General features: G+C 38.3%; 1 protein-coding gene across 2 annotated transcripts in view; it reads left to right on the top strand.

Annotated features, from left to right (window-relative positions):
* The window catches only part of wdr95 (WD40 repeat domain 95), a 121,066-nt gene that overhangs the window by 38,538 nt on the left and 59,995 nt on the right, over nt 1-22,533 (top strand). For both annotated transcript variants that reach the window (XM_051927186.1, XM_028799330.2), the window contains 4 exons: nt 4,484-4,537; nt 7,921-8,004; nt 17,870-17,935; nt 21,201-21,431. In XM_051927186.1, the coding sequence (XP_051783146.1) occupies nt 4,484-4,537; nt 7,921-8,004; nt 17,870-17,935; nt 21,201-21,431 (435 nt within the window). The remainder of the gene's footprint in view (nt 1-4,483; nt 4,538-7,920; nt 8,005-17,869; nt 17,936-21,200; nt 21,432-22,533) is intronic.

Below are 22,533 nucleotides of genomic sequence, written 5' to 3'. Positions count from 1 at the left end.
AAGACTTTTTGTTCTTGCTGTAATAGAATAATATTCCCTATATTCAAGGTTTTTTAAATATATTTATTTGTTTTTGCATCACTTTTGTAGAATCATTTCAACAGGAATTATTTTGGTTGTGTGAGCTAGGGTTGAGTTCATAGGTAAGTACATGTTCAATTTGAGAAAGAAGTCAAAGGGAGGTTAATAAGCAAAGCATTATTTTTTGAAAGATTTAGGTTTGTAGGAACAAAATAATGAAATTATAAGCAATATCTTTAGTCCATATGCTTCCTTTTATACAGTGGACAGGAAACCCTGAAAAGTAAGCGGTATACTACTGTGAAGGAAAATGTATTTTTTTTGTGCAGGTTAGGTGATAAAATGTTTACTTTAAGTTTCTAACTTTTGGAGGATTCTATTGAATGATTAACTGTTCTATAGCTGTTGTTTCTTATCTATGTCTTTAAAAGCTTAAAAATGTATTTATCTAGTCAGAACAGTGAAAGAAGAACCGAGTAGTTAATTTGCTGTTCTATAGACCTATTTAAATAAAAGTATCTTAGTAGAGCCTTTGCAGAATGACTTCAGTGATTATTTAAAATAAATCCACAACAACTATAAAGTTCACTTTCTCCTTACAATATTCACATTATAAATTTTCATAATGATAACAATCTTGGTGCTTGAATGTCAGATTTGCTTCAAGTTTTTATTGTTTGTTAATCCTACATGGTCATGATTTTTTTTCTAATCCTAAAAATACAGTTTCTGATTTTTCATTCTTTTGCACTTGTTTTGCTGTTTAGGGTGATGAACCTGGTCACATTCTAATAAAAATCGCCAGGTGCATCTTTAATCACTCCCATATATGTCAGCAGTGAACTATTTTACATGCGGAAAATTATGAACTGTAAAGACCAAATTTAAACTTATGATGTAAAAATGCTGGAAAATAACACATCTGCATTAACACACCATAAAAATAAAAATGTAACACTAGAATTTGTAGAACTAACTGACTAAAGGATCATAATCATTATTTCACTTTGATTTCCTATGATATAGCATGTATCCTTTTAGTCTCTGTAATTCCATCCATCCATCCATTTTCCAACCCGCTGAATCCGAACACAGGGTCACGGGGGTCTGCTGGAGCCAATCCCAGCCAACACAGGGCACAAGGCAGGAAACAATCCTGGGCAGGGTGCCAACCCACCGCAGGACACACACAAACACACCCACACACCAAGCACACACTAGGGCCAATTTAGAATCGCCAATCCACCTAACTTGCATGTCTTTAGACTGTGGGAGGAAACCGGAGCGCCCGGAGGAAACCCACGCAGACACAGGGAGAACATGCAAACTCCACGCAGGGAGGACCCGGGAATCGAACCCAGGTCCCCAGATCTCCCAACTGCGAGGCAGCAGCGCTACCCACTGCGCCACCGTGCCGCCCTCTCTGTAATTCACTTTTTGGATTTTCAAAGAAAGTTAATATGCTGTTTCATTGAAGTGATTGTCAGCAATTCAGCTTAATGATTTTCTGTAATCTTCCTCTGTAGCAAACCAAAATTTCTAACTGTCTGGTAAGTTTGCATGCCACGAGTTGATGATTAATTTGCAACGCAAAGGAGCATCTTAAGCTGAGGCTATGTAAAGTAATATATTTACACATGGTGTGAAGTTTGTTTGGATTTTGTTTGCAGAACATGTTACTGTTGCTCCGGTATACGATAATAGATAAATATTAAAAAAATTAATTCATGTGTGCATTGGTGTGCTTGCATATGTAAGTGCTTTTTTATATATATATATATATATATATATATATATATATATATATATATATATATATATATATATATATATATACTCGCATATAAGTCGGGTCTTGAAACCCAAAAAATCGATCATAAAATCAGACTCCGACTTATACGCCCGTTGAAAAATGTGACACTTCATTTTTTTTTTCACATCTTCTTGCCTCCTCCAATCTCGCATCAGTTTCTCAGACGCATCGAATTTTGTTGCAGCAGCGCAGTTACCAATTTCTTTCGCTACTTCAACGACGTTTAATTTAAAACCAGCTTCATATTTTGTTCTGATTGAACGCTCCATCGTAGATAAGGGATGCTGTTACGATAAAGGTGTATAAGGGTGTGAGATACAAAAAACACAAATCAGTGCAAGCATTGCTTCGGAATAGTTTGAGTATTACCATGTGATCATGTAGGAACAATAGAGAGAGAGAGGTTAGGAGCACGCATTGATACAGCGCATTGCCGCAGCCACATATAAAAAAAAGGCATTGTGCTCCGTGGTTACTGTTTCAGGTGGGCGTTAGCATATCATAATCTCTTGGACCAATAGCCTGAGTTTTCTGCATTCAATTTATACACCTGACATTATAAAATACTAGAAATTATACGGTAAAATCAAGTCCCGACTTATCCACTGGAGAACTTATCCGCGAGTATATACAGTATATGTATATATATATATATATATATATATATATATATATATATATATATATATATATATATATATATATACAGTATATTTTTGTGTGCCTTCTGTGTATACAGTATATTTATAGATATATATATATGTATACAATATACAATACTTATATTGTAGTGCAGATTTGCATTGAGGTATCAGTTAGTGTTTCTAAATATATTTGATTAAGAAAAATGTTAGTATTCCATATTGGATTATTTTTGTATTTTTGATAGACAGAAAGGCATTGGTCTCATTCCCTCTGCCTCCATCACAATGTATATTTGAATCCAATAATGTTCCCCCTTTTGCTTTATTGCTTTAAAATTTGCTTTACAACTACCATTTCTCCACAGAGTTCTCTGAGCTCTTCATTTGTCTCCCTTTGACTCTATGTCATTTCATACATCCACCTGATCATTCTCATGTCTATTATTTACAGTACAACTTTGCTTCATCCTCCATCTTCACCTTTAAACTTTCTGTCCTATCTTCCAGACCACCATTCATTACTCATACATTAATATAATTATAGATACTAACCAATTGCATGTGCTTAACTTTCTCAATGCTCCTCTTACCACTTTACACAGCATCCTGTCTAATGCTTTCTCATGCTCATTAAGTTCATAATACAGCTTCTTTTTTTGCATCCAAAGCTTTATTTTGCGTTTTCCTGGCAAGAAAGGCCACATATGCTGTTTGCTTCCTGGGTATGAAACCAGACTGATTCCTGCTTCTTTTCTCTAGTGCTTTCTAAACTACCTTCATTACTTGTTTCACTTCTTTTCCAATCCTTAGGAATCCTCCCTTCATGCACATGTCTGTCAACCATTCGATTCCAGAATCCTCATCTTCCTCTTTACTCCTTCGCAAACCTGTGGGACATATGCTACACCTATATTCATCAGTCATTTACCAGTAATCATCTTTACCATTACAACATGATCACTCACCCTTGCAACCTTTAATCCTTCACTCATTTTTCTGATACAGATACACTAACCCTAGCATTGCCTTCACTGCTCCCCTGCCAGAAAAAAAACTTGTACTTTCCTTTCCTCCAATAAAGCATTCTTGCACTTTTACCTTTTTATCAACTCTCCTAGTAGAAAAGCACATTAATAGTCAATTGCTGTTCCACAGTTAAACCACTTTACATGATTTTCCCATCCTACTTCCTAATTTCCATGACTCATATGAAGATTCTTAACACCTCATACTCACACCATCATATTACTTAACATAAAATTGGCTGAATCTAGTACATCAGGTGTAGACCTACCATAAATCAAGTTACCCCTGCCTTTGGTTCATCTGGGATCCACAACTATCTGTTTGATGTTAAAAGATGGGGTGTCCATGAGGTTTAACGGCACACACAATATTAAGCATTCTTGTAACATTCATCCTTCGCCCATCTCCCCCTGTGCAACTTCCTTTTAACTCCATCCATCTAATTATATGGCTTGGAAAGTTTTTGTTTTGAAGTCACATGGTAGAAAGGGTCAAAGTTTTGCATTATACTTTCAAATTTTATAAAAACCTTGGATTTTCATTTACATATTTACACTTCATATTTGTCTTAAGAAATGTTGACTTTGTTCAATTTTTGTTTAGTTTATGCCTGTTTTTTTCATAAGATCCTGGCAACCTTTCACATGTACTGTATGTGGACAAAATAATGTTATCAATGTTTTTTATTCTCACTTGACTTTTGACTTATTTTTGTTCTTGTTTTGCTCCCCAAAGTGAGCATCTGAATCCATTCATAACATGCTTCCCACCTGCCTCCCCAGGGTTGGCCTTTAACCAGAAAAATTTTGCCAAATTAGAACTCCATACAGGACTTATTTATATATTTAAAAGTTTTTTAAGAAACCAGTTTTCTACCTTAAGCAGGTTAATAACCTTATCCTGGTTTTGCATATGCATATAAATGCCTATTAGCAAAAATTCACCAAATTTGAAAATTATGTTTTTCCCTTTTCAACAGATTGAGGAGAGAGTGTCTCTTGAAAACCTGCAGAAGCTTAAGGAGGCTTTTGAGGTAAGAGATATTTGGGCTAGTGTCAGTATATAGAAGCTCTTCATCAATGCTGTCTTAAACTAGCACTTTTTCAAGTAGTAATTGAACGTGTTTGATCAATGTTGGGTATCTAACCACTTTAGTATTTATGGCTGGCTACATCTTACTATGCTCAGTGAAAGAATGTGAGTTTTGAATATGACTATTAGATGTAGATGTGCATTTATAACTATGTCTGTCCTATTGAGTTATATTGATACTTTGAAAATAATAACAGTTTTAACAAAGAATAGTTCTTCCTGATTTTTGCTTTGAATGTACTTCTAAATAATTACTACTAGCCATTTGAATCTCTATTTACTTGAATCTATTTGGATCAGTGCCCATATATATCAAGCAACTCAGAGTAGGGAAACGATTGTTGAAAACCAAAATCTGTGAGTGATGCAAATTTGGACTTCCTTTTAGGAGTAGGAGTAAAAGCATTTTAATAATAAAGTAGGCAACTACTCCTAACCTCCAGGATTTATGAGAGCTCATGATCTGTCCTAATTCAGCTAGAAGGTAGTGTCCAGGTAGAGACTGGCAGGCATTTTCTGTGAAAGGCATATTGTTTTGGAAACATTGGACCAAATAAACTAATAAAAAGATAACAAATTTACTGAAATGGAATAAAATTCATTAAGAATCTTGTATATCATGTAATCACTTAATCTACACAAAGAATACATGCACTGTCAGCCAAAATGAAAGTGTGAAAGAGCATGCATATGTAAAACGTAAGTAATATTATAGTATCAACACAGAGTATGGGAAAAGCGCTATAAAGGCGCCTGACCTGACACAGACTGACAGCAGAGGCACGTAAAAATTAAACAAAAAGATTTATTTTCTTCAGCCGTGGGGCATGTCTTTCCCGTGTCCCACAGGCCCTACACAGCCCCCAAAACACACAAAAGAAAATCACCAACACACACTCTTCTTCCTCCACTCCTCCCATGCAGCTTTGTCCTCCTCCTCCCGACTTTGGCGCCTTGAGTAGTGGCTGCAGGCTCCTCTTATAGCCTACCCTGAAGCGCTTCAGGTGATAATTAACCTAATTCAGGCTGCACTTCCGGGTGTGGATGCATTACAGCCCACACAGGCTCAGGAAGCCGTGCAGCTCCCCCTGGCGGTGGCCACGGAGCCCAACAGGGATGAGCTCCGGTGTTCCAGAATTGTGGCCCCGATGCAACCCAGGGGGCTGCCACCAAGTGTTCTGGGGGAAGAAATAAGCCTCCCATGGCTGTTTCCCTGGATTCAGTGCCAAAGGGGTGTCCCGGCTGGACTTGGGTCCCAGTTGTCCACCACAAGAGGTAAACTACTGAAACTTGCCTGGGCCGTTCTGGCTCTGTTTTTGAAGTTGGTGTTACTCTTCCAGTGTTCCCGATTATCTTCCAAAGTTGCATGTCGTGTCTCTCCCTGTGATTCCGCCCCAACCTGCCTTCTTGAATTTTCCTGGGCTTGTAAAGATTAAAGCGAATTCTAGGGGTTCGAAGAATGCAGAGCTCAGTGTACCTGTATGACATTTTGCTGTGAATCACCCCTATAGCTCTGGCTATCTTTAGGGTAATATGCTGGAAGCTACAGTATTATTCTTGATTATTTGCGAATTGGCTACAATAACATGGAGTTGAGCACAATATCCTACCTCAATATGTTTTCTTTCTTCTTCTTCTCCTTCGAATATTATTGATATTATCTTTTTGGAGCAGCCTTAATGTTATTATAGAAAAACTGCTAAGGAAACTATAAAATGCCTTCATGAGTGCCATTTTACATCTTGGGGTTCCATAAAATTGGGGCATCAGTCATTCTCAAATGTAAACTCCTGCACTTCGCTGAGAGTAGGTGTAGGACGTTGGTAAATATAGGCACAGGTCTTCACTTATTCAGTTCTATTCAAGAAAGTGAGGTTTAATTATCTAAGCCTGTATGAACACTAGAGGGCACTGTTGCTCCTCAAACCCAACAGACAGACACTGAGGACACAAAATAAAAGCACCAAGACTTGTTTTATTCTTTGTTTAAATTCTTCACAGTGCTCTTCACCACCACAGCCACAAGTAACTATGAAACACTACCCACAATTATTCTTTTTCTCTGTCTATTTTCTCCTCCACACCTCCCAGCAAGCTTTGTCCACCTTTCACCTGACTCTGGCTCCCCGACTGGGTATGGGCAGTCCTTTATATATTGTCCAACCCGGAAAAGCTTCTTCTCTTCCACCCACATGGCCTGCCAGTACTTTCGGATCAGGCGGATACCTCAAGTCCCTCGGTTCATTCACAGCACCCCCTGGCAGCACCCATGGCACCCAACAGGGCTGAGATGCGGAACTCTAAGTCCCATGGTGCCCTGTGGGAATCAGGGGCACTGCTATAAACCAGGGGACCTGCCCTCTAACGTCTTTAGTGCCCTAAAAAAGCTGCCTTCCCCCATCCTTCCATATCCGGCTTGTCCTAGCCAGGTTGAGCTGCCAGCTGTCTCTTACACCTGTAAGTGTGGTATATACCATTTACTACAGGATTCAATGTAATGCACTTGCATATTTTTTAAAGATTTCTCCAGTGAGTCTGGTTGATTGTTAACCATGATTTCAAACACGCTGAAAGCAGATGTTCCATTCATCGTGCATGTTACATTTACCTATGAGTTTACTTATTCACCACGATGCAGACAGCGTGGTATAGTGCTTACGGCAATAGCTTGTTAGTATCAGACTTCTTTTTTCTGTTCCTACTGCATAATCAGTGTGTGAACATGAGCAAAATCACTTAATCCGTTTTTAATCCAACTGTAAACACAAAATATGTATTAACAATTGCAATGTGCTCTAATCTTGTAATTCACTTTGGTTAAAGGTTTTAGCCAAGCATACAATACTTACAGCAGTAACAATTGTTGTAAATTGAAAACAACAGGATATGAAGCATGCTATGCATACTTCAACCTCTTTCAGCCTCTTATATTCAGTTTCACTTTCCATATCAGTAGTTTAATATGACTGACTAATTTACAAATATTATTTTTCATAAATCTATATAAAATAAAGTACATTTACAGCATTTTGTATATTTTAGACAGAAATGCTGTCAGAAAGTTTAGTTAGATACTGTTGATGTAGACTTACATAGGTTTTTCAGTGTTGCAATATTTTACTTCCATATATCACTGCTACATAAACGGTACTGGGTAACCCAACTTAGAAAATATATTAAAATGTATTACATCACGTATTACATTAAAATCAGCATAATTTGAAATAAAATGTGTCTTAGTCTCCACAAGTTTATTCACTGTCTGATCTTTGAGATGTTGATTCAAAGAACCTCTAACTCATTTTTTTCATTCTTTTGTTTTAGGAATTTGAAAAGAATGGTGGGCGATCACTGGATGTGGCAAACTTTAGGAGACTTGTTAAGAAGTGCTTAGGTCTACGTGGCATTGTAAGGTTCGAAAACAGTACTGAAAAACTAGCAAATATAAGTCTAGGTCATGGGAAATGTTTTTGGTTGTGGAGCAAAACTAAACAGTTACACTTAAATGTGACATCTTTACAAGCTGCTTCCCCAAGACTGATAAAGAAGTTTTAATCAAACATTATCAAAGGGAGGGGGTCTTTTTAGAAAAATGCAATGTAAAATCAGCCTTCTTGGCTCTTTTCCAGCTACTGCCAATGTCCATTTATACCAGGCTCTTAACATTCCTGTGTTTTACTTGCTTTAGAAGCTGCAATTACGAAATTCATTTTTAATGACAAAAATGTGATTTAACAAATCATTACAGATCAATTGCTGTGCCAAAAAAAGCCAAGTACATATGAACTCAAGGTAATAAAAAAAGCTAAAATTTATTTTAGATTGTTAATTTATACTGGTATATTTTAAAGAAGAGTCCAGCTCATCACCATGGAAAATACTGATGTAAAGAAAAGAATATTGTAATATAGTTGGGTGTATCTTTTCTATTTGTCAATTAGCAAATAAGCATTTAGGTTGATAGTATCTGACTAAGTGAAATGTATTACCCTAAGTTCTTGTCTATAAGCCGCGGCTTATCTAAGGAAAAAAGTTGTGAAAATGAAAAAATAGAATATCGGCTTATACATAAGTCCGGCTTATACAGTAATCCCTCCTCCATTGCGGGGGTTGCGTTCCAGAGCCACCCGCGAAATAAGAAAATCCGCGAAGTAGAAACCATATGTTTATATGCTTATTTTTATATTGTCATGCTTGGGTCACAGATTTGCGCAGAAACACAGGAGGTTGTAGAGAGACAGGAACGTTATTCAAACACTGCAAACAAACATTTGTCTCTTTTTCAAAAGTTTAAACTGTGCTCCATGACAAAACAGAGATGACAGTTCTTTCTCACAATTAAAAGAATGCAAACATATCTTCCTCTTCAAAGGAGTGTGTGTCAGGAGCACAGAATGTCACATAGATAGAGAAAACAATCTCTAGCAAACAAATCAATGGTGCTGTTTGGCTTTTAAGTATGCGAAGCACCGCGGCACAAAGCTGTTGAAGGCAACAGCTCACACCCCCTCCGTCAGGAGCAGGGAGAGAGAGAGAGAGAGAGAGATACAGAGTTTGTTTTTCAGTCAAAAATCAATACGTGCCCTTCGAGCTTTTAAGTATGCGAAGCACTGTGCAGCATGTCGTTTCAGGAATCAGCTTTACAAAAGATAGCAACGTGAAGATAATCTTTCAGCATTTTTAGATGAGCGTCCATATCGTCTAGGTGTGTGAACAGCCCCCCTGCTCAATCCCCATACGTCAGGATCACAGATAGTCAGTGCAAGAGAGAGAGAAAAGTAAGCAATCTAGCTTCTCAGCCATCTGCCAATAGCATCCCTTGTATGAAATCAACTGGGCAAACCAACTGAGGAAGCATGTACCAGAAATTAAAAGACCCATTGTCCGCAGAAATCCGCGAACCAGCAAAAAATCCGCAATATATATTTAAATATGCTTACATATAAAATCACAATTTAAATGACCGCTACGCGCGCGTGTTGACTCGGCGACGCCCAGAGCAGAAAGAACGCGTTCCGGCTGCTCCAACCGTGCCATGCGGGGAGTGAGAGAGACGCCAATATCTCACACTCTCTCCCCCCTTAAAGAAATTAAATGGGTGCGAGTGAGACCACTGACCTCCGTCTCTTCTATTAGTTATAGGTTATAGTACGTTCGGCTTATCCATGAGTCTGGCTTATCTATGATAACATTTTATTTTAAAAATTCGTATGATTTTTGGTCTCCGGCTTATACACGAGTCCGGCTTATAGACAAGAACCTAGGGTACATGTTATTCAAGAATTTATAATAAAATAAAGATAGATAGATAGATAGATAGATAGATAGATAGATACTTTATTAATCCCAATGGGAAATTCACATTCTTCAGCAGCAGCATACTGATACAATAAATAATATTAAATTAAAGAATGATAATAATACAGGTGAAAAAAAAAAAAAAAACAGACAATAACTTTGTATAATGTTAAATGTTAACGTTTACCCCCCCTGGTGGAATTAAAGAGTCGCATAGTTTGGGGGAGGAACGATCTCCTCAGTCTGTCAGTGGAGCAGGACAGTGACAGCAGTCTGTCGCTGAAGCTGCTCTTCTGTCTGGAGATGACATTATTTAGTGGATGCAGTGGATTCTCCATAATTGATAGGAGCCTGCTGAGCGCCCTTCGCTCTGCCACAGATGTTAAACTGTCCAGCTCCATGCCAACAATAGAGCCTGCCTTCCTCACCAGTTTGTCCAGGCGTGAGGCGTCTTTCCTCTTAATGCTGCCTCCCCAGCACACCACTGCGTAGAAGAGGGCGCTCGCCACAACTGTTTGATAGAACATCTGCAGCATCTTATTGCAGATGTTGAAGGAAGCCAGCCTTCTAAGGAAGTATAACCGGCTTTGTCCTTTCTTGCACAGCGCATCAGTATTGGCAGTCCAGTCTAATTTATCATCCAGCTGCACTCCCAGATATTTATAGGTCTGCACCATCTGCACACAGTCACCTTTGATGATCACTGGGTCTATGAGGGGTCTGGGCCTCCTAAAATCCACCACCAGCTCCTTGGTTTTGCTGGTGTTCAGGTGTAGGTGGTTTGAGTCGGACCATTTAACAAAGTCATTGATTAGGTCCCTATACTCCTCCTCCAGCCCGTTCCTGATACAGCCCACGATAGCAGTGTCATCAGCGAACTTTTGCACATGGCAGGACTCCGAGTTGTATTGGAAGTCCGATGTATATAGGCTGAACAGGACCGGAGAAAGTACAGTCCCTTGTGGCACTCCTGTGTTGCTGACCACAATGTCAGACGTGCAGTTCCCAAGACGCACATACTGAGGTCTGTCTTTAAGATAGTCCACGATCCATGCCACTAGGTATGAATCTAATCCCATCTCTGTCAGCTTGTCCCTAAGGAGCAGAGGTTGGATTGTGTTGAAGGCGCTAGAGAAGTCTAGAAACATAATTCTTACAGCACCACTGCCTCTGTCCAAATGGGAGAGGGATCGGTGTAGCATATAGATGATGGCATCTTCCGCTCCCACCTTCTCCTGATATGCAAACTGCAGAGGGTCAAGGGCGTGTTGAACCTGTGGCCTCAGGTGGTGAAGCAGCAGCCTCTCCATGGTCTTCATCACATGTGATGTCAGAGCAACAGGCCGAAAGTCATTCAGCTCACTAGGACGTGATACCTTTGGGACTGGGGTGATACAAGATGTTTTCCAAAGCCTCGGGACTCTCCCCTGTTCCAGGCTCAGGTTGAAGATGCGCTGTAGAGGACCCCCCAGCTCCGATGCACAGACCTTCAGCAGTCGTGGCGATACTCCATCTGGACCCGCTGCTTTGCTGGCACGAAGTCTCCTCAGCTCTCTGCTCACTTGCGCTGTTGTTATTATGGGTGGGGATGTTTTTCCTATGCTGGTATCAGCAGAAGGATGTGTGGAGGGTGCAGTACTCCGAGGTGAGAGTGAGAGTGGGTTAGGGTGGTCAAACCTGTTAAAAAAGTTGTTCATTTGGTTTGCTCTCTTCACGTCTCTCTCGATGGTGGTACCCCGCTTCGAGCTGCAGCCAGTGATGATCTTCATCCCATCCCACACTTCCTTCATGCTGTTATTCTGCAACTTCTGCTCCAGCTTTCTCCTGTACTGCTCCTTCGCCGCCCTGAGTTGGACTCGGAGTTCCTTCTGCACGCGCTTGAGCTCATGCTGATCACCGTCTTTAAAAGCCCTTTTCTTCTGATTCAAAAGGCCCTTGATGTCACTTGTAATCCATGGCTTGTTGTTAGCATAGCAGCGTACTGTTCTTACTGGAACTACAATGTCCATACAGAAGTTGATGTAGTCAGTAGTGCAGTCAACAACTTCCTCAATGTTCTCATTATGAGATCCCTGCAGGATATCCCAGTCTGTAGTTCCAAAAAGTTCTCTCAGAGTATTCTCAGCCTCCGGGGTCCACTTCCTGAATGATCGTGTGGTTGTAGGTAGGACTCTAACTTTTGGTTTATAGTGAGGCTGAAGCTGAACCAGGTTATGATCTCCTTTCCCAAGCGCAGGCAGCGGGGTGGCACTGTATGCATCTTTAACGTTTGCATACAGTAAATCAATAGTCTTATTTCCCCGGGTGTTACAGTCCACATACTGGGAAAATGCAGGCAATGTTTTGTCCAGCGTCACATGGTTAAAGTCTCCAGCGATTAGCACAAGCGCCTCAGGGTGCTGCGTTTGTAACTTAGCAACAGCGGAATGGATGATGTCACTCGCTGACTCCACGTCTGCCTGAGGAGGAATATACACGATGACAACAATGACATGTCCAAACTCTCTGGGCAAATAGTAGGGACGTAAACTTACGGCCAACAGTTCGATATCCCTGCAGCAAGTGGAGATTTTGACGTTAACATGTCCAGAGTGACACCACCTTGTATTAACATAGAGAGCGAGTCCTCCTCCTTTGTGCTTACCACAGGCACTTGCATCTCTGTCCGCTCTAACTGTGCTAAACCCGGATAGCTCCACGTTGGCATCTGGAATGGTGTTATTTAGCCACGTTTCGCAGAAACACAACAAACTGCATTCTCTGTAGGTCCTTACATTTTTCACCAGCGCAGCCAGTTCGTCGATCTTATTTGAGATTGAGTTTACATTCCCCAGAATCACAGAAGGCACCGAAGGCTTGAAACGCCACTTTCTCGCAAGCCGCTTCTTTTTTAGCTTAGTGCCGGCTCTGCTGCCACGATACCGCCTTCTTACCTCGTCGGGTAAATATGGAACCACACCGGCACTGGCATTTGTTCTCAGCGTATCTCATTTGTTCTTACAGTATGGCCTGGCTTAAACAAATTCTAATTTTACTTTGAATGATAGTTATTTTTATTAAACATTTTTGTGGTTGCTTTATTCTAAAATAGTAGTATATTAGAATGGTTGATTTTGTCAATTTTGTCTTGCTATTATTCATATCATATTTCTTTAATGAAAAATATTCTCAAAGGTCAACATATTTAAACAACAAATCAAGCCTTCTAGTAAAACATAAGTAATTTTTATTTCAAATAGATTCAAATTTCAACATTATTATTCCATGCAAATGTTTGGTATTTCAGATTACAGATTAGGTGCAACTTGTTTCCTTAAATATTCTATCGTTTCACAAGAAACTGTCTTGCATGCTTTGATATGTTACCTTTTCTGGTGGGCTGTGTGACAATCCCTGTATAAAACAAAGCTTAACTTTCTCTTGCATCAATATATTTATTTTATATTGTTAACATTTGTATTATTGTAAAATAGTTATGGTGAGTATGTTTTTTAGAAGCCCATACTATCAATAGTAGTGTAATTCAGAGCAGCAGCAATTAATTTCTAAGAACACAGTTCAAATTCCAGCCTTGTCACTTTCTATTTTGTATGCTCTGTGCATTTCCACTTGTGCCTTTTAAACTAAAACTTGGTTTTCTGCTGACACTTTTAGTATATGCAAGTTAGTTTAGCTGTGTGACCTGCTGTGAGTGAATGCACCATATTAAAGACTGAGGCCTTGATAAGTGTTGTTTCCTGTTTTGTGCCCCATGCTGCCATGATAGTCTCCTGCTTCCTGTTAATCTGAAATCTGATTAGCATTTCCAGTAAAGGGGATGATTTTTTTTCTTTTTTTCAATCAGTAAAGGCTTTTTGAACAATAGGTATATTAGTCATCTTTTACAAGTAAAATGAAGTTATATAATTTTGATTGCTATTTGCAAACAATTTACTATAGACTTTAAAATAGATACAGTATACCGCATTGATTTGAAGGTCAATTAATATAGCAGAAATTGTAAAATAATCATGGGTTAAAAGTAGCCATCTCATACATTTTACTAGTTTAAAAACACTGCTGCTAAATTATAATAAATGATGTTCTCAGAATTAACAGTCAACAATATTGGGTTGTCTTACTTTACTAAACACTGCAAAGTTGGTCGCACAATAGGATTTTTCAAATGATTAGAGTCTCAACACACTTTTGTAATTACAAATTTAATCTAACTAGTATTCAATTCATCCATTCATTCTTCCTCTAATTGAAATTTAGGGAGAAGGAAGGATATGATGGTTATATTCAGAATGTTATCTCTTCTTCTGATGGAACAGTTACATCAGTTGTTATATTTACTTTGTCCTTTCCTGATCAGTAAATGTACAGTTTGAAACAATAAGAGTGTGACACCTAGATTACAACAGAACACCAGAATTCATTCATTTTGTGATAAGCTAAATTTCTGAGATCATTTCAGATTAGTTTACACATAAATGCAAGTCATGTGTGACAGAGGCATTAGGGCAAAGATAAACAGCTTATTTACATATTTAGTAATCATGGACTGAGAATATTAAGTAATATTAGAAAGCCCTTTATACAGCCTTTTAGAATAAATTTGACTGATAAAAAATCTAACTAACCCTTTGGTATTACTTAGAAGAATGTTTGACCTAACAAATTGGTTAAAAACCTTGTAATATTATTAGAAACAGATATTTTTTTCTTAAGCAATAAACTAGGTAGCATATGAATACAGGCTAAAAAAGGTTTCAAGGTTTTGTATTACTGGATGAAATCATTTTCATTCCTTGCACACACTGCCTTAGACATGTTAAAGTAACAAGTACTACAAATTTCTAAAGAAAGAAGCTAACAACTTATCCTTAGACATAGTCACTAGTTATTCATAAATACAATTATGGTAACTAAATATACATAATATACTGTTTTGTATTTTCCATATTTTTGTAATTAAGCATACTTTATTTTCTATTTCATGTTTCATTCTAAGGCAGCATGGTGGTGCTGTGGTAGTACTTCTGCCTTATTGTAAGAAAGCTGTTTTTTGTATCCCAGGTGCTCCTCGTGTGAAGTTTGCATGTTTTTCCTTTTTCTGTGAATTTTTCTCTGGGTGCTCTGGTTTCCTTCCACAGTCCAAAGACATGTTTGGTGAATTGATGTAGCTAATTTGGCCCTAGTGTGTGTGTCTTGTGTGTGTATGTTCAACCTGTGATGGAATGGCACTGTGTCAAGGTGTTATTCCTGACTTGTCCCCGGTGATTGCTGAGATAGGCTCTATCTGCCCTGCAACTCTACCCTGAATAAGCAGATTAATAAAATGTGTGCATGGATGGATGGATGATTCGTTCTGTAAATTACACTATATAAAATGAAAACTCTCTGACTGATTGATTATTTGATATATTTACTGGTCAGTATTGTTTTTGATTCCTTGGCTGTTGTTAGGTCTGTATTGAGGAAATCACAGACCAATTTCAAACATCATTTTTTCTTGAAGAAAAGGAAAATATAAAACTTAACTCTCATCTTAAACATTAAAATGAATTGAAAATTCTGGCTTTTGTTCAGTCCACATTTTTTATTTAACAATATTATTGTTACTTACTATAATAAATAGTTTGTCAATATTCATTTAGATTCAGATTTTGCCTTCGAAAGAATATGTGCATTTTGCTCCAGGAGTATGGTCTCAGCATTACTGGATAGTTCTAAAACTAGTGTAGAAATAATTCTTAGAATGATTAGCTTGGCTAAAATATTACATTAGTTGCCAGTAAGCATGTGATGATACAAATACTGTACATACGCCACTGAAATTCAAATACATTTAGTTACAAAAACTGTTGTCTTTTAGTTAATGTCAATACCATGCCAGACATCACAAAAAAGGACACAAGTGGCCAAGTAATACTGTTGCCTGCATTTATAATGTTCCTTGCATCACCCATCGACGACAGGCACTTATAGTGCGAACGCGGTTGGTTCGGATTTGCTTTTGCTGTGAGCTGCTACAGCACTGGGAGTCAGCGGTTGCCCCAGCAATTGATAGGTTGTCCTCCACATATGTGGCTATTCTGCTTCAGGATGCTCTTCGGTATGTCGTCCCATTGGGGTGAGTCCCAAAAAAGTTTAGAAACCTTAAAATATATATATATATATATATATATATATATATATATATATATATATATATATATATATATATATATATATATATATACTGCTGTATATATACTGCTCAAAAAAATAAAGGAAAACTTTTTAATCAGAGTATAGCATCAAGTCAGTGAAACTTCTGGGATATTGATCTTTTCAGTTAAGTAGCAGAGGGGGTTGTTAATCAGTTTCGGCTGCTTTGGTGTTAATGAAATAAACAATGAGATAACCCCCAAAACAGGAATGGTTTAACAGGTGGAGGCCACTGACATTTTTCCCTCCTCATCTGTTTTTTCACTAGTTTTGCATTTGGGCTATGGTGAGTGTCACTACTGGCAGCATGAGGCACAGGTAGTCCAACTTCTCCAGGATGGCATATCAATATGTGCCATTGCTGGAAGGTTTGCTGTGTCTCCCAGGACAATCTCAAGGGCATGGGGATGATTCCAGGAGAAAGGCAGTTACTCTAGGAGAGCTGGACAGGGTAATAAAAGGTACTTAACCCATCAGCAGGACCGGTATCTGCTCCTTTGGGCAAGGAAGAGCAGAATGAGCACAGCCAGAGCCCCAGCAGGCCAGTGGTGTAAATGTCTTTGACCAAACAATCAGAAACAGATTTCATGAGGGTGGCCTGAGGGCCCGACATCCTCTAGTCGGCCTTGTGCTTACTGCCCGGCACCGTGGAGCTCGATTGGCATTTGCCATAGAATACCAGAATTGACAGGTCCACCACTGGCGCCCTGTGCTTTTTACAGATGAGAGCAGGCTCACCCTGAGCACATGTGACAGATGTGAAAGGGTCTGGAGAAGCCATGGAGAATGCTATGCTGCCTGTAACATAGTTTGGCATGACCAGTTTGGTGGTAGGTCAGTGGTGGTCTGGGGAGGCATATCCATGAAGTGACGCACAGACCTCTACAGGCTAGACAATGGCAGCTTGACTGCCATTAGGTATCGGAATGAAATCCTTGGATTTGACCAATTGTCAAACCCTTTGCTGGTGCAGCGGGTCCTGGGTTCCTCCTGGTACACGACAATGCCTGGCCTCATGTGGCGAGAGTATGCAGGCAGTTCCTGGAGGATGAAGGAATTGATACTATTGACTGGCCCCCACACTCACCTGACCTAAATCCAATAGAACCCCTCTGGGACATTATGTTTCAGTCCACCCAACGCCGCCAGGTTTACACCTCAGACTGTCCAGGAGCTCAGTGATGCCCTGGTCCAGATCTGGGAGGAGATCACCCAGGACACCATCCGACGTCTCATTAGGAGTATGCCCTGATGTTGTCAGGCATGCATACAAGCACGTGGGGGCCATACAAACTATTGAGTACGATTTTGAGTTGCTGCAATGACATTTCTGCAAAATGGACTAGCCTGCGGCATCATTTTTTCCCTTTGATTTTCAGGGTGTCTTTGAATTCAGCCCTCTGTAGGTTGATAATTTTCATTTCCATCAAATAATGTGTCATCCTTTCGTTCCTAACACATTACCCAGTCCATATCATACCATCCAGCAGCATATCATCCAGCAGATTTTTTTCCCATTGAGATCTGATGTGTTTTCAAAGTGTTCCTTTAATTTTTTGAGCAGTTTTATATGTATGTATATATATATATATATATATATGTATATAATATTCAGAAGGAGCTAAGATTTTTTTATAATTAGATCAGGTTCTTTTATCATACCTGCAGTATATGTGACAGTTTTAAAATATTTTTGGAAGAGCATTTCTTTTATTTACACTGATAAATGTATGTTTTTGCAAACAGTAACTTATGATTTATGTCTTCCACTTTTCTGTAGAGTGATGAGCAGATAGAAGAGCTGTTTAAGAAAATCGATTATTCTGCAAACAATAATATTGACTGGGTAAGGTTGCTTTGAAGAAGAATATTTTTTCCTCATTTTGATTGGACCAATCAATTGTTCTCAGTGTGGGTTTGGTGGTATCACTGCACTGAACTACACAATTCAGCAGTCTCATTCAGTTAAATTCTTTCCATCAGCCCCACACTAACAGGCCTAGCTATGTTGTGGAAAAGGAATGCCTTTTCAACATTTCAATACTTCAGGATGTTACAGTCAGTCTCCCTCATTGCAAATGAGTGGTATAACTTTACCACTTAGTGCATCCTGTTCTTTAACACTCTTACTGTCTTCCCTGCTTAAATTTTCTGTACTAGCTGAAGTTGTTGTCCACTTCTTACTGTAATGTAACAATGTCTGTGGGAATTTTTACTAGTTTTTTTTTTTTTTTGCATGGAATCATTTGTCCAGTTTTGACATTTTGCTTTTGTTTTTATGATAACATCATCTGTTGCTGGTCATGTGATGCATGTCAGTACATGGTGATGTCATCATTGTAGAATTATAAAGAGAATGTTGCAATAGGGGTTTTTTGTTAGTTTTGACTCATCAAAAACCAAAAGAAAAAATCTCCTCTTCTAGAATAGTTAGGGGTTAAAAAAGTTAGAATTCTTTTCCATTGTTTATCTGACTTATTTTCTCATTTAGCATTTTGGCTTTTAACAAGCATTTTGATTAGCTTCTCTTGTATTCTGACTTGTTTATTATAATGCCTGTCCCATTTGACCATCTATTGTGTCCAAGGCCATTATTTTTGCTTAATATTACTCTAGTATTTGTGCCAACCTTAACAATTAGCTGAAGATCAGTGCCCAGTTGTACATGAATTTACAATTTTATTCATTTTTTACTGCTCAGAATAAGAATTATCAGACTAGCTTCCTGAGATAAATGAATATCATTTCAGAAGTGAACCTACAGATCCTTCTCTTCATTGTGGGTTTACAACAGGTCATTTAATATGAGCAGGCTCCTGTCAATCATGGAGAATCCACTGCATCCACTGAACAGTATCATCTCCAGACAGAAGAGCAGCTTCAGCGACAGACTGCTGTCACTGTCCTGCTCCACTGACAGACTGAAGAGATCGTTCCTCCCCCACACTATGCGACTCTTCAATACCACCGGGGGGGTAAACGTTAACATTATTCAAAGTTATTGCCTGTCTGTATACCTGCATTGTTATCACTCTTTAATTTAGTATTTCCTTTATTAGTATGCTGCTGCTGGAGTATGTGAATTTCCCCTTGGGATTAATAAAGTATCTCTCTCTCTCTCTCTGCAGCGTATTTTATTTCTTTACATAAATTAGCATCTGCTAGAGAACTGATAGATATTTCTAGGAAGGAAATGGTACATTTACATTGTTTTTTCTTTATCTGTTGTGTCTGATTGTACTCCCCAATTTACATCTTGATTTTGCCATTCTTTTGTAACGAATTTGGACGCTCATTCAGTTTAATGCTTGAATAAATACTATCCTGAATCCAGTGGTTTAAGTGAACGGGTTGATTAGGACTTGGAGAAGTTCCTCTCTTTACAGTTAATATGAATCAAGTAACTTTGAGAGAATTATTGCCAGTTGCAAAATTTGTGAGAAATGTGCTTTATCCTTCAGTGATAGGGATGTCCCCCTTTGAGTGCTTGTATGGCTTTGTTGCATGTTTCTTTTTACTGCTTCATCAGTGCCTAGTTATACTGTCTACCTCACGAAACTTCATTCTATATAGTGACTTGTTCAGGAGAAGGCGGGTGATTCTGCCAAAAGGATTGTGTTCTATAAGCATAAGCCTGCTCCTGAGTTTCAGGCAGGGCAGAGAGTGAGCCACATTTGATTTCTACCTGAGAGTTTTATCCAGCAAGTTAGCACCTCATTTATCAGACCTTATAAAATTCGTAGATGTGTACATCCTGTTTCTTATAATCTGGCTGTGCTCTATCAATTTTAAATTCACCCGGTATTCCACATTTCTCTTCTGAAACTTGTACATTCAAGTCCTTATTATAGGAGGGTTGCCCACCCCCTTCTGTAATTGTAGATTATTTGGATGAAATACGAGGTGAATATATTGTTGACTCATGTTGTAAGGGTTCTCTTGTGACTTACAGTACCTTGTACATTGGTGTGGTTGTGGTCCTGCGGGTCATTCTTGGTTCATGCACATTGTTTGCTTGATAGGTTTCATGTGTGATTTCCAAATAACCCCAATGGGTGCATCTGCTGTAGTTTATGGTATGTTTACTTCCCTGACATATTTTTTCTTCATGTTTTTATATTTTATTTATTAGTGTTTGTATATTATTTACTTTTATAATGGTTGACGGTGTCCAAATTAAAACTTTTTTTACCTCACAGCTTCTGACTTTTTGCTTTTATTTTTGATTTTGATGTTTTCTCTCTCTCTTTCTCTCTCTCTCTGTCTCACTCAGTTTTCTGGTTACAGTTTTGTCTATTTTAATGACTCCTGTCTGGTCATTCAGCTCAACTTGGTTGCATACTGGTGCTACCTTAATAATTTTGTTCTATACCATCACTACCTTAACACTAAGCTAAAGAAAAGATTCTTTACCTTGGAAAGCTATAGTCAGATTTCTTCAGTATTGGGTGGTGACATTACTTTCCCACTGTTAAAACTCTTTTAAACCTTTACACATTAGAATAGTTTCATATTTCCTTCTAGTATCAGGTTTCACAGTCATGATAGCCAATCAGTATTTAATTTCTTAATCTATTTTTGTTTTTCTGCTGATAAGGATATATATTTTACAAAGATTCCATATGATTATGTTTTTGAGTAGCAAGCTGATAGATATCTAAGTTTAAAAATATTATTCAACGGTACATTTGTGTGTTTCTTTTCCCTAGGACTGGTGGTTTGATACATTTTTGAAGGAATTTTAGAGGAAGATCTCTTGTGAAATAATAAAAGTTTGAGACATAAGTAAAATCTTCTGTAGAAGTAAAAGTACAATATGTGGCATACATGGCTTATTTTGACTATTGAAGAAAGCAGTCAAAAAAAATAGCACATGCAACGATCAACAAGGGCTAGTGAATTCAGGACAGTTCAAGATTAAGAAGTTAAATTTAGTAATTCATATTCTGAACCCAAACATAAAGAAAAGTATTATGTTCATATGACTAAAGTTAAAATTTGTTATTTGATACAGCTTTTGAACTGTTATTAATTGGATAAATTTGCATATACTGTACCTTGATTGTTGTTTTAGATATAAGTGATAAATCTTAACATTTGACATTCCACAGGATGAATTTTGCACTTTCATGCAATTAGAGTTTGCAGAAAAGGAAGAATCCATAGCCCGGAAAAAGGAGGTCAACTTCATTCTACCTGCCACAGTAACAGAAATCTCACATGGGGAACCAGTTCTGAATATTCGGTCTGCACCTGACAACACTGTCATTACAGTCAGAGAAGATGGAACAATCAATTACTGGTCTCCAGAGTTAAAGCTCAAAAGAAGTAAAACAGTCTTTGTAAGTAATGTATACTAGAATATTTGGCAATTTAAACTATGAGATAACTAGGTGTATTTTACTTATGACCCTACAGTATTAGGGTCTCAGCAAGCACCATTATGAAGTACTATACCAATGAAATAATAAGATTATGAAACTAAAATGAAATGCATCTCCTTAGCATCAATGTGTAAATCTGAAATTACTTAAATAATATAAATTCTGGATGCCCAGGTTTCCCAGAGCTAACATTACCTCCATGAACCTGCGACATCAATAGTCATGAAAGTCTTCAAAGGTTTCACTTTCTGTCAAGCCTGAAGAAAGCACAACTCTGACAACAGCTGCTGATTAACTTCTACAGGTGCACCATAGAGTCTGTCATCACATACTGCATTACAGCGTGGTACTCTGGCTGCACCTCTGAGAACAGGAATACCCTCCAGCATTTTAATAAAATGGCTCAGAGAATTACTGGAACTCAGCTACTATCACTGGAAGATATCTTCACTACCCACTGCAGCAGAAAAGCAAAGAACATTTGTAAAGTTCCAACCCACCCCGGCCATAGAACTTTTACTGCTCTGCCCTCTGGCAGGTGCTTTAGAGCCTTGCTTGCTCCCAGTACCAGGCTGAAGAACAGCTTTTACCCCAAAGCAATCAGCCTATAAAATGCACAGCGATCACTGCTCCTTTCTATAACAGAAATCACCACTGATTGAACTGAACATTTGCATCAACAACACATAGTCACACACTTATACATGACCCATGTGGAATTCATGACCATTACATCTTCAATGTGACTTCATTTATGATTTATCTATTTATGCTTGCATGTTTACCTTTACTCTTACTCTCTGTATATTTGAAACTGTTAATAGTAACTGTGCTTCTCATAGTTTAATGTTTACTTAGTTTATTATCAACTCTTTTATATCTACTCTGCTTTTATCCAGGGCATCTATAGGCTTTCTCCATACGATATTTCATTGTATTGTACATTGACAGTAAAGGTATCTTGCATATTATATGAAACTGAGATAGACTGGGTAACAAGTACACGTAGCACAGCAAGGGTAGGTGCAAAGTGCAAACTGATTTTATTCCTATTCAAACA

Source organism: Erpetoichthys calabaricus, chromosome 4 (assembly GCF_900747795.2).
Source record: "Erpetoichthys calabaricus chromosome 4, fErpCal1.3, whole genome shotgun sequence".
Classification (NCBI taxonomy): Eukaryota; Metazoa; Chordata; class Cladistia; order Polypteriformes; family Polypteridae; genus Erpetoichthys; species Erpetoichthys calabaricus.
The sequence above is the reverse complement of the archived record's forward strand: the minus strand, read 5'-3'. Positions and strand labels throughout refer to the sequence as shown.